The 12,360-nt window shown below is 50.6% G+C and overlaps 4 protein-coding genes across 4 annotated transcripts; all 4 read right to left on the bottom strand.

Annotated features, from left to right (window-relative positions):
* Positions 1-3,258: 3,258 nt before the first annotated feature.
* Positions 3,259-4,524, bottom strand: PFLUO_LOCUS9432 (Tryptophan synthase beta chain 1; the record flags this gene model as incomplete). The annotated part of the gene is made up of 1 exon (XM_073787259.1): positions 3,259-4,524. One exon carries the CDS (start codon positions 4,522-4,524, stop codon positions 3,259-3,261), a length of 1,266 nt encoding a protein of 421 aa, XP_073643432.1.
* Positions 4,525-5,455: 931 nt separating this feature from the next.
* PFLUO_LOCUS9431 (uncharacterized protein) lies at positions 5,456-5,989 on the bottom strand (the record flags this gene model as incomplete). Its single annotated transcript, XM_073787258.1, has 1 exon — positions 5,456-5,989. The coding sequence occupies one exon, from the start codon at positions 5,987-5,989 to the stop codon at positions 5,456-5,458; it is 534 nt and encodes a 177-aa protein (XP_073643431.1).
* A 2,952-nt stretch (positions 5,990-8,941) lies between these two features.
* Positions 8,942-10,885, bottom strand: PFLUO_LOCUS9430 (Lysophospholipase 1; the record flags this gene model as incomplete). Its single annotated transcript, XM_073787257.1, has 2 exons — positions 8,942-10,067; positions 10,131-10,885. 2 exons carry the CDS (start codon positions 10,883-10,885, stop codon positions 8,942-8,944), a joined length of 1,881 nt encoding a protein of 626 aa, XP_073643430.1.
* A 408-nt stretch (positions 10,886-11,293) lies between these two features.
* Positions 11,294-12,154, bottom strand: PFLUO_LOCUS9429 (uncharacterized protein; the record flags this gene model as incomplete). The annotated part of the gene is made up of 1 exon (XM_073787256.1): positions 11,294-12,154. The coding sequence occupies one exon, from the start codon at positions 12,152-12,154 to the stop codon at positions 11,294-11,296; it is 861 nt and encodes a 286-aa protein (XP_073643429.1).
* Positions 12,155-12,360: the final 206 nt, after the last annotated feature.

Below are 12,360 nucleotides of genomic sequence, written 5' to 3'. Positions count from 1 at the left end.
TTGCTGGGCCAGGAGTGAGGGCTTGTATTACTTAGGACAGCATGTAAGTAGTCACTAACCTATACTATTTTGGGAGTGAGGGTCTACCAATAGTTTATCCATTCAATCAATTATCTGTGGCGTGTGGTCTGATTTGCCCCTGGAATGAACAGAACAATTCTAGAAAGGATCACGTGAACCGACCAGCCCTCATCCATGGGTGTCACATGGCTGGTAGCCAAAAAAAGAACAGCAAAGAAGGGAAAAGAAAATTCTCACCACACAAACCGCTGGGGTCCCTGAGTGATCGGATTGGTGGAAACATACGTAGCAGCTGGTTCGACTCCATTGGGACCATTGTCCTGCGTCTGAAGCGAGCTGTCTGGAGCGATCGAGCCCGGGTCATCCGTAGCGGCGACATGGCTAGGCTTCGACACAATGACCAATGGGCCTCGGTAATTCGCTTTCCATTGCTGCCCAAGGCATCGGAACACCACCTCGCCGGAGATTCCACGTCTTGAAGGTCGAGGTAGCGAATTTCACCTGGTATCCGCTGTCCTCGTACGCCTTGCCATCGGCTGTCGGCTCGAAGACATGATTGACGGCCTGGGAATGTCCGCCCTCCGGGCCGGCGGGGAACTCGTTCTCGTTCTCGAACGAAACAAGCTCTTCGGTCTTAGAGGAGCCTTGATTCCAATTACACACGAGCACAGCGACGGACTATTTGATAGCGCTAGATCCCGCGCTCGGACCTCACGCTGCCAGCAGGTCCCGGGAGCTATGCTCATCGACGGCGGCAAGGGATGTCCTGCGGCAGACTCGAGGTTTCCGGATCTAGGCCAAAAGTATGTCCAGTATCCCGATCTCTTCTTTAATTCATGCACGTGAGAAAGGTTGTCCTGATCCGTCTCAGGCACTGTGAGTGCAAACCGTGTTGTATTGGAAAATCCATCATAGTCCGATGGGGTGAGTTGTGTAGACTGATATACCAATGGCGTCCTGTCTTTAGTAGGAGGCGAGATGCTGGCGCGGAGAGTCAATGCGCGATTTGCGTCGTCCTTTGAGGACCACTTGCAAGGAGGTCTCGCTTCACGAATTCCAGCCCTTGACGGTCCTGGTGATTACGTCGCGGGCGCGTCGAGTTCGTTTCGGTGATCTAGGGAAAATTCAATATAAGACGACGTCATTTTGTCTCAGGGGTGGTCAATAATGGTGTGGGTTTTGAAACACAATAATTGACAATAACCATGATCTGTGGACGAGTCGCTGAGGGCGTGTGGCTTTGTAGACTGTCTCTCCAGTTTTTCTATGCCTCCAGGATGCACCAAAGGCTCAACCAACCTCTCTTCAGCGGCTAGGTGCTATTTAAACAAGGTGGGACTGTAGTCAATTCCAGGCCCAGACAAGGTGACAGGCGGAACCTTCGATCTAATTTAAGAAGGTCTAGGGGTCGATCTAGAGGGTCTGGAGGCCGATCTATCTCCCAACACGGTGCGGCTATGTTGCTTAGCGTGTCCCATTGTCTCACCACAGCCACAAGGATGAGTGTGTTTTAGAGACCACGCCCTTTTCAGTCAGGGGTCAATCGTGGCTTGTGCAATAAAGAGGGCGACGAAAAATAATTGGTCGCTCGAATAACAGCAAGAGCCTGTGGAGCAATTATTTCATCATAGCTGAGTAGACCATGTTTATTGCGGCTTGGTCGATATACAATCTGGTATCGGTAATCTTCAATCCTCGCCATATCTAAGAGCTGGTGATCGTCTTCTTCTTCGCATCCCACTCATCCGACAACATCCCCATGTGAATGGCATCCCACCACCTCCCCTCTCTCCACAAACACTGCCTTTGTCGACCCTCAGTCACAAAACCAAGCTTCTCATACACCATCCTCGCCCTCTCATTCCATTCAAACACTGTCAGTTCCACGCGATGTAAACCCGCAGACAAAAAACACCAGTCAAGCAACCACGAGATCGCTTCCGGCCCGTATCCCTTCCCTTGGTACCGCCGCGCAATAGCAATCCCGAACGAATGGGTTCGATTATGGACCACGGGGGGCGGCTGAGATTTCAGCGAGACCACCCCAACTGTCTCGGGTTCCTTGTCTTTGTCGTCTGGAATGATACACACCATAAAGGACATGAACATCTTGTCTTCGATCTGTTTTCTTAGATCTTTCCGTTCCTGGATGCTCCTGGGGTGTTGGAGAGCGGGCGAGGCCATAAATCCGACTGATGGGTCGTCGTAGAGAGCGAGGAAAAAGGCATCGTCTTCGGCATTGTCCTCTGGGGCGCGGTAGAGGAGGCGTGCGGAGTGATAGGGTTCTAGTGGGAAAGGTTCCATTGCGCTGGTTGGTAGACTTGAATCGCGGATATGGTAGATGGATAGTTCGGGGTGGATTGAAGGTTATGGAGAATACGTGGGGGAGGCAAGGTAGTATATAAGCCGGAATTCGGAGTCGCTCCCTCGGGAGAAGGTTTGATGGGGCGTTCCCTGCTTACTAGGTGAGTCATCAAAATACGAGGTGAGATTCGGATTGAAGGCATGGATGGGTCTATGGATTGTAGTCTAAATATCCGCCAGGTTGTGTGGTTGACGTGCGGTGATCCTACACGGTGCGGGGGAGTTGTCAAGAGTCACCAAAGTACCCCGGGAGATGCCTAAAAAGCTCAGATAAGCAGCCACTCTTGCACTGATGCTAACCGTTGCCGGAATCGCAATCCCTTTTTGTAACAGCACTCTTTTATAGAGAAGCATGACTCTATATAAGTCCTTGACATAACTTGGTCTTCTCGAAGCATTGCGCTGTATATACAGTCGGGGTCCACATTAGGAAGGTGGGGTTCCCTTCTGATGAAGTGAGAAATTATCGCTTGGTTAAATTCTCAGCGATTGCAGTGTGGAGAAGATCGGAAGTACCTCGGCCATATGTGCGTGTGAAGCGACGTGAAACCAGCAGTCTATGTCATGAGCAGCAGCGGATCGGAGGAATAGTGAATAAGAGATATCGTATACAGCATAAATATCAGAGTCGAAGAGGAAATGGCCAGTAAACAAGGACTAAAACCGCCAGCACTAAGCTTTAGATTGAATCTTTAAGAATAGCAACCAGAAGAAGGCGTGGACAGAAGAAGAAGAAGCGAACAAGATGAAAGTTGTAGACGGAAATAGCGAATAAGAAGGTCGAAGTAGACGAACAGCAACATCATGGATGAAGTTTTTGATAAGCAGACCACGAAGGTAGACCCTTTATCTCACCTCGCTAGTTTCAATGCTTCAGTTCCCTTCTCCCACTACGTCCGTTTCACGGGAAAGGCCCGGTGAGGCTCCTGTCCCATAGTTCTCAAGTATAAAGTCCACATCTTTGTCGCCCCGCCCTGAAAGATTGACCAGTATTCGTTCGGATGAAGGGCGCTGCGCCGCCAAACGGATTGCGAACGCCAAAGCATGCGCACTTTCCAAAGCAGGGATAATTCCCTCGAATTTTGTAATGCGGAAAAATGTACTGATGGCTTCCTCGTCGGAAATTGCTGCGATGGAAAGCCGACCGGCTTCATGGAGCATCGCAATCTCTGGGCCAACGCCGGGGTAGGCGAGTCCCGATGCCACAGAGGAGACTCCAGCAGGCGCACCGTCATCTTTCTGCAGCACCACTGATTTTGCACCATGCAATGTTCCTAGACTTCCATGGGATAGCGTTGCTGCGTGTTGGCCTAGTTCATCAGATATGCCGAGAGGCTCCACTGCGTGCAGAACAACCCCCGGATCATCAATGAAACCAGAATATATACCCATCGCATTGGAGCCACCTGCGACACATGCAACCACATGCTCGGGCAAGCTTCCATTCGTGATGGAAAGGAATTGCTCGCGGGCTTCTTGACCAACTACACGTTGGAAGTCTCGAACAATCATTGGGAAGGGATGTGGACCGATGGCCGATCCGATCGCATAGAGCGCATGCGCATGCTGCTCTACATACGCGTTGAATGCGGAATCACTAGCATCCTTAAGAGCAGACTGGCCAGTGGTTGCTGGCACCACAGTCGCGCCGAGCAGCTGCATGCGACCGACATTCGAGCTCTGTTTACCAATGTCCACCTCCCCCATGTGAACTTCGCATTCAAGGCCAAAATAGGCAGCTGCAGTTGCGAGCGCGACGCCGTGCTGGCCAGCCCCGGTCTCAGCAATCAGCTTCTTCTTACCCATTTTCTTCGCGAGAAGTGCGAAGCCAACACAGTGATTGATTTTGTGCGCGCCGGTGTGATTCAAATCCTCTCGCTTGATGAAGATCTGAGCGCCCCCTACCTGATTTGAAATATGCTCGAGGTAATGTATTGGGGTCGGTCGCCCTTGAAGTCCGACCCGTACCTTGTTGAGTGTATGCTGGAATTCTGACGTTTGATGAAGCTCCTGATAGCTGCTGGCCAGCTCTTCTAGCGCAGGCTGAAGCTCCGGTGGATAGTGGTTGCCGCCAAACCGACCGAAATATCCTTGAGCGTCGGGGTAGCTTTGGAAATAAGGATGTTGAATGTGTGCCATCATGAATAACCCTCGGAGACGAGAGCAGCGCTCGAATAGGACTTGTGATTTGTGTGACGCAGGCCGTAGCAATAGAATCACGAAACGGGTTTGAAACGAGGTATCAGAATGGAACCTCGTGCAGGATCGATCGTTCCAATTAAGGCTCAGAGAGCAAGTAGTGATCACTGGGTGTGAACAGAGGAAGGATGCTGGCGAGATTTGTTAAGAAAGCCTGGCTAAATCGAAAGACTGAGGGTATTGTTGATAGATCTGTTCAGTAGTGGTTTCGAAAGCCTGAGTCACTAGGAAGGGTTCCCGCATTTGTGGTTTTTCGGCTCGCTGGTCGAGCGAAGGACGCACGAAGCTGATTGGATCTACTCCGTAATGGATGATGTGTTTTCTTGTACCTGCGTCGGTTGGTTATCCGACCCCATGCCAAGCCACGATCTGCTAGGTTCTCCGATCCGCTTTGTTTACATTGCGGAAGTTCATTTGAAGCCGCGGAAAGGTTCCCATAGAAAGCTACAGCCAGCCAACTATTTCACCTGTGTACCTAGCCAGCAAGAATATATGACTCAACCAGTGGACTAGAAGTTTCGGTATAAGGCACTCAATAATTACAACCGTCGATTAAGCACACGTTATCCGATAGATGACCCGCCCGACCCGACCCGACCCATAACCCGCCAAGAAAGGGTCTTAGCTCGCAATTTAGGGACCAGGATTCTGTTTTCCATTTTCTTATGAAGAAAAAGAGTTGTGTGCGAAACTCGAAAGGCAACATATCTATGAAGCTCGTTTTCGCGTAGGATGTCCTTGAACACCCTTCTTGTGGAGAACTATACATTGTATCTGTTACGGAGCAGATGAAGCATCCTGCATACCTAGTGAATACGCCGTGGGCAATGTTGAAATTCTGTACCCAGTAGCAATATCTACTGTATGTACACTAAGTGCTCCTTTTCCAATATCGTGCAGCATTTTCCACTACCTTCCGTTCCCACCCTCCAGCCGTAACAGGGCCAAGAACCTCCACGGGCGTTTGTCCCGCAGCAAAAACTTGCCGACATGGCAGATCCAGGGTCAAATTCTCTGCGTTTCCCAGCCCTGTGAGTTCCTGCAATGCTTTTTCTGAAGCTAGATAAACCAACCGCCCAATATGGGCCCAGTAGATGGCTCCAGCGCACATGGCACATGGCTCCCACGTTGAGATCATGGTACATTTGGCCAGGTAGTCCCAAGAGTAATTATCGGCGGCATTGCGGGCCAGTTCGCATTCAGCATGTCGAACATGTGAGAGCGATAGGGAGGTCATCAACACTGTTTCATTGTCGGGGCCCAACAAGAGAGCTGCGAACGGTCGTTTGGAATGGATTTCCTCTCCCGATTGTTGGAGAGCGAGACACTTGGCTGCACCAGAAGCGAGTTGTTCAGTTGTCAAGACTGAGGCGACTTGACTGTTGGAGGTGGTGTCAACCGTCATGATGAGGTGAAGTATAATGGACTGTGTCTGGAGGAGTAAATGATCAATGTGTTAGGCATACTTTCTACCTCTTCCCTGTGGCCTTGCTTCGTCCTATTGAGTCGGTTTCCCATTAGGCCAACAGCGGCGGCATCCGCCGATATAATGGGAAGACCTAGTCCTTCCCCGCTTTAGCGTTAAGGTTGACACCTCCTTATCAGGGCAGAGGGAGATTGGCAGATAAGCTAGACCCCGCGTAGAAGACGATGCATAACTAGTGATGGTGCTTATTGGCTCCACTGGCAAGTGCCTTGTAGGGACTACCCAATCGGGTTCTAGGTGTATCTGAGATATCGGCAAATGCAATCCTTCTAGTATCTACCTGATAACACTGATAGCATTGCTTTATCAACGGAAGTCATAGAGTAAAAGTTTCAAAACAACTTCTTGATAGTCATTAGTACAAAGCAGTGTTTCTAATATACCAAGCGCATCATGCCTTCAACAAAAGAGCTCTTCCACGACTGGCAGGCTTATATTGTCCATTTTGTAGCTTTTTGAATAGCATAATCCTCATTTCTGCCACTATGAGATCTCTATCACTTCGTTGGCCCCGGTTACGGGTACAGCAGTCTGAGTCCAGCTTCATACGTGGTGATGTGCGATGGACGAACAAAGATCTCGATCCCGTTCCGTTGGGTATGCGAAGATGGACAGTTCTCAGCTTTATTGGCTACTGGATTTCAGATTGCTTCTCAGTGGCGAACTGGCAGCTGGCGAGCAGCATCATAGCTATTGGGCTCTCCTGGAGAGAGTCCCTGGGGATGGTTGCACTAGGATTCTTCATCCTCTCCATTGTGATATCCATGAACGGAGCGATTGGCTCCATCTACCATGTCTCTTTCCCCGTTATCGCACGTGCTAGCTGGGGCTTCTGGGGCTCTTACATTCCCATTGTTTCAAGATTGATCCTCGCCGTGTTTTGGTTCGCAACTCAAGTGGTGAATGGGGGCAATTCCGTTGCTGTCATGATCGGAGCTATCTGGCCAAGCTTTCTGGACATCCCGAACTCGCTCCCAGAAGACGAGGGTATCACAACGCAAGGCATGGTGGGATTCCTGATCTTTTGGCTGCTTCAGATCCCCTTTCTACTCGTCCACCCAAATAAGTTGCGCTGGTTGTTCCTTGTGAAGTCGATTGTTGTCCCCACTGCTTGGACTGCCATGCTTATCTGGGCTTTTGTCAGCACTTCAAATGCAGGCGATCTCTTTTCCCAAAAGAGTCAGTTGACGGGATCATCATATAGCTGGGCCATGATGTCGTCTCTCACCTCTGTCATCGGAAACTACGCAACTCTCAGCGTCAATCAAGCCGACTTTTCGCGATATTCTTGCGTCAGCCCCCGGTGGCATATACTCTACGTGGCCCTACTCCCGGCATTCTTCACCTTCATAGCCTTCATTGGCATCGCCGTCTCTTCCGCCGGACAGGCAAAATACCATACTGAGTCAATCCCGTGGGATCCCAACGTCCTTCTCTCATTCTGGAGTAATCGATCATGCCGATTCTTCGGGGCCTTTTCATTTGCCCTCGCCGCCCTTGGGTCCAACATCTCTGCAAATTCGCTGTCAGCAGCGAACGACTTCACTGCCCTTGCACCCCAGTTTCTCAACATTCGCCGCGGCCAGTTGCTTTGCGCTCTACTCGCCTGGGCGTTAGTGCCCTGGAAGATTCTCGCCTCAGCTGGAAATTTCCTGAACTTTATGTCAGCTTATGCAATTTTTCTCGGACCCATCGCTGCCATTATGCTATGCGATTACTGGGTCGTTAAACACCGGAAATACGACTGTGTCGCCTTATATCAACCAATGGGCATTTATCGTTATTTCCACGGGTTCAACTGGCATGCTCTGGTATCTTTTGTGATCGGGACAGTACCCAGCCTCCCAGGCTTGATGCATTCGGTCAATTCAAGCATTGCCATCGGAGTCGGGGTTCATCCGTATGAGTTCGGTTGGCTTCTAGGGTTTGCTGGGAGCACGGTAGTTTATCTCGGCCTGAATATCTGCTTTCCTCACAGCAAGGCTGAGATTGCCATTGCGATTCTTCCCGACGAGATTCTTGAAGGAAATGTGCTAGAAGAAGGAATTGTGGTGCTCGAGAGTGCAGCGACTCAAAGATGGGCGATCCCGTTGGATGAAGTTCGAAAAGGCAATCAAGAGATTAAAGAAGTATAGCATTTCTAACCGAGAATGGGCGGAGTGTGTATAAGTATTTATACTTGTGGTGGGTAATTCTCAATAATACATTCCCTCCGTCTTGTCCTATCCAACAACCCTATCGGGATGATTCAGAGAGGTTCGTTGACAACACGCCTTATCGAGCGTATCTGGAAGATATAATGACAATAATAAAGAAGCAATTCTGCAATGAAGAGTATATCCTGCCACCTTTACTGAAATGTGGGGGTTGGGCACCCGTGGGTTGACGTGACCCGCAAATAGCTGTATCTATCCTCATGGATAGATCCCTTGATCATCACCCTTGTACCTCAGTCTAGCGTTTGTCGACCTAGCAGAGACCTATTATCTTCAAGGGGCTGAGAAATTCGTCACATGCTGGGTATGGGTTGGGCAGGTGAAAGCAAAGCAACGATTGAGCAGAGCTCCTAGGTTCGTCATGAGGCCCAGAGGTCGAGGGAGGAATTTTACTCTCTGGGAGTTTTTCACCAAGATCTGCGGCCTGACAATATTCTTTGAACAACGAACTCGGATGAGCGTTTATGATCGACTTTCACCGCTCTATTAAAGCGATCGCGAGCAGCGAAAAGTTTACGTGCTGTGTGAACGAGAAACTGTATCCATTCAGTCGATTAGCAAGTAGGTGATGATGAACGGTGACACCTACTCTTGAAGGCGATATATAGAGTCCAAGACCCGTAACATCTTACTTCCCGAGACTGCTTAATCGCTGCTAGACATGCAACTGCGATAGCTTATAGATGGGATAATAAGTGCCCGGATCGGTGCTGTTCGTCGTACCGTTCCAGCAGTACTGCTGGAAACACGCAGTGCAGCTCTCTGGGACAGGAGTGTTGGTGCGCTCCAGACTCCGACTCAAGATAGCACAACCCAGACAGATCGGCCAGTTGGAGTCGATGGTCGCGTTTCCCAGCGTGGCAACGTCGTAGCCATTCTCAATGATGGCGTCACGCTCGGTGGTGTTGTATTCCAAGTCGAACGTGGAGACGTTGGATTGGTAGATGTACGGCGCGTTCGCGAGGTAAACGACCAGCGGGGCCGCGCCGGTGACGTTAGAGCTGTTGCAGCCGAAGAAGGTCGGACGGTTATTCAATCCCAGGTTGACGAAGGTGTTCTGGTCCGGCACAGGCGGGAAGGGGAGACCGTTGCCCTGGCCCAGCGGGCTCAGGCTGCGCTCGTACGTGGCGACCATGGCAGTGCCGTTGGGCCATTCTGTGGTCGTATCAGCGGATGAGTCTAGCGCCAGGATCATGTCCACTTTGCGCTGCGGCTGTAGCAGTGGCTCCAGAGGGATATTCTGAAGGTCCTCTCCACCGTCCACCAAGAACAACGATTCAGAGCTGGCGTACACTGACTGATTAGAGTACAGATAGAATGGGTTCGGGTCGTACACGGCGATATCGTTGTTAGCTGCCCCGATCGCACCCAGGATTTTTTCGATAGAATTTTTCACTACAGACCCGTCGGTGTTATTGATCTGCAGGAACGCTTGGTTAAATAGCGATGACGACGTCCCCATCACGAACCCGGCATTGTCGAACCCACGAACGCACTGTTGGCCTGTAGGAAGCGTCCCGGCGGAGAAGTTGGACGCGAGAAACTCCAAAGGCACAAATGCCTCTAACGGAAGATTGAAGGTCCCAAATTCCCACGGGTTGAATTCAAACACGGTCGCGTTGTCTGGAACGAGGATCTGCCCAGGAGCTCTGCCATCCGTGACGATGATAGGCATAGGCATGCCTGCGCTCTGGAAATCCTTGCTCAGAGCAATGGAGGACCAAGTGTAGCTGAGACCACCTTCGGTGGCATTGATAAGTTGGTAGGCGAGCGCGCGACCCCTTCGTGGTCAGATCAGCATGAGTGTCCAAGAAAAGCAAATCCAGCAGAATGTTCGCTCTTACCAGTAATCCGTGATAGAAGCATTGTATCCAGCGTCCGACTTCCCGCTCACTGCATCCTCCAACTGCGAGTAGTACTTGACTGTACTGATGCCAAAATCAAAACTATGCGATGGGCCGTCGAAGATGGAATTCTGGAACTGCCACACCGTTCCGCTGTCTCGCAGGGACGTGACGTCCGTGAAATTATTGAGATAGAGAGACCCGACTAGCCAGCTGCCTCCGCTCAGCCCGGCGAGATACGTGGCCGACTGCAGAATTCCTCCCAAGTGGCCTGGAAGACTCGAGTTGGGCGTTCGGGAGTCAAAAGCCTGTAGCGCGCCGCCGCCGTTCATCAGCGCTCGATAACCACCGCCGGACGTCGCGATTCCGATATTGGGGAGTGCGGATGCATTGCCAGCATTCTGCTCGATATATGAAGATGCGTTTAGGGAGCCGAAGTCCAGTCGGCCCAGAAAGTCGATCATCGCATCTGTGGTGACGGTTCGTCGCCGTTCCAGCCATGCCGTTTCGTTCGCTGACAGTGTCGACCCATTGCGGATGGATGGTCTATCTACAGGACAGGTTTGGCCCTTGGGTGTGTATCCATCGGGGGCGTTGGGAAGTGCTTTTCTGTAAAGCGACGAAGACGCCACGGTCCTTGAGTCTCGTTGCAGGATATCGCATTCATCGGAAGAGCAAGGCGCTCCCGCATAGCTGTACACCACGAGCCATGTAACCACTATAGGAAGCAGTTTTAACGTCATCAGAAGATTCATGATGATGAAATCAAGCAATTTAGGAACTAGGAAGTTGTTCGATGTGCTCTGATATGAGCAATGCAGATCGCCGCAAGTTCTACCTGGAGACCACCCTTAAAGTGGTGCACGGATATTTCCCAAGATGTGATCTGACTAAAAGCCGGTCAGATCATGTCATAGATTAGCCTAAAAAATTCAATTGTTGTAGTGAAAGGTGAGAGGGCCGCAAATGGATGACGGATCGATTCCCATAGATGGCTGGTGGGTCCAGATAACCGCTCACATCCGGCATTCAACACACGGAAGACATCACCTCGTATTATATGGCCTGATTATTTAGGCATATGAAAGAGTGGAACTTAACTCGCTACGGACAAATATCAATTAAGAAATAAAGAGTATGAAATGAGTGATGATCTTTTGAGGTCATTCAGTTTCTTGCTTAAACTCCTGACCAGCAATCCAGATCCTTTCAATCTGCCGAGTCGCTTTGATATCCACCACGGGATCTCCTTTAATGAGAATCAGATCTGCTCGGCGACCAGGCTCAATGATGCCCCGGTCGTTCAAGCCAAAATGTTTTGCAGGCAGATGGGTGGCCGCGCAGAGGGCTTCAGTTGTTGAAAGACCGGCTTCAACTAAAAGCTCTAGCTCCTCATGCAAGCTGATTCCGTAGATAACATTAAAAGGCACACCTGGGGTCATGTTTGCATCGGTGCCAGCAAGTATTGGAACACCTACACGATGAAGAGTAGAGACCGTATCCTTAGCGTTTTTGTAGGCGCCTGCTTTTTTCGCAGCAGCGCCCTTCATCATTGTCAATGTGGGAATGCTGATTCGCTTCTCTTCTAGCATTTGGCTAACTTCCTCATCGCTCATGATTGCATTAAGAGGAGCATGGGTTATAGCATCTGCACCCGCACTCTGAGCCATTTGGATAGCCATTGTCGTCACGGCATGAGCAACGACGAGTTTCTGATGGCGATGCGCGGACTCGACTAAAGCATTGAGGCATTCTTGGCTCGGACCAGGAATATCAGCCACTACTTTAATATAATCAGCGCCTTCAGCCACCTGCTTTTCCACGAAACGTTCAGCTTCCGCAGTGTTCGAGACCAATGCCTCTTTGGGTATTGTTGGAATATGGCTGTGGACACTTCCAGGGGCAGTGGCAGCAAGCCCGCAGCCTCTAATATCGGTCACTCCCTTTCGACCCCGAAGAGAGTTGAGAAGATCGGCCGGCCAGGTCGCCATATCCAGTGCGGTCGTCACACCGAATCTTGCCATTTGTGAGAGGTCCTTCGGGCCAGTCAAATGGACATGGCAGTCAATCAATCCAGGAAGAAGGATCGATCCATGCGCATCAACGGTTTCAGTCGGAACGGCATCAGGGCTACCAATCAGTTCGCCATCAATTATGACAGTGCTAGGTTCTTGAATCTTTTGTCCATCAAAGACCCTGACGTTGGAAAGGGCGAAGACTCTATTCGGTG

The sequence above is a fragment of the Penicillium psychrofluorescens genome (genome assembly GCF_964197705.1).
Source record: "Penicillium psychrofluorescens genome assembly, chromosome: 6".
NCBI lineage: Eukaryota > Fungi > Ascomycota > Eurotiomycetes > Eurotiales > Aspergillaceae > Penicillium > Penicillium psychrofluorescens.
Note: the sequence above shows the minus strand (reverse complement) of the source record. Positions and strands in the feature narration are given on the sequence as shown.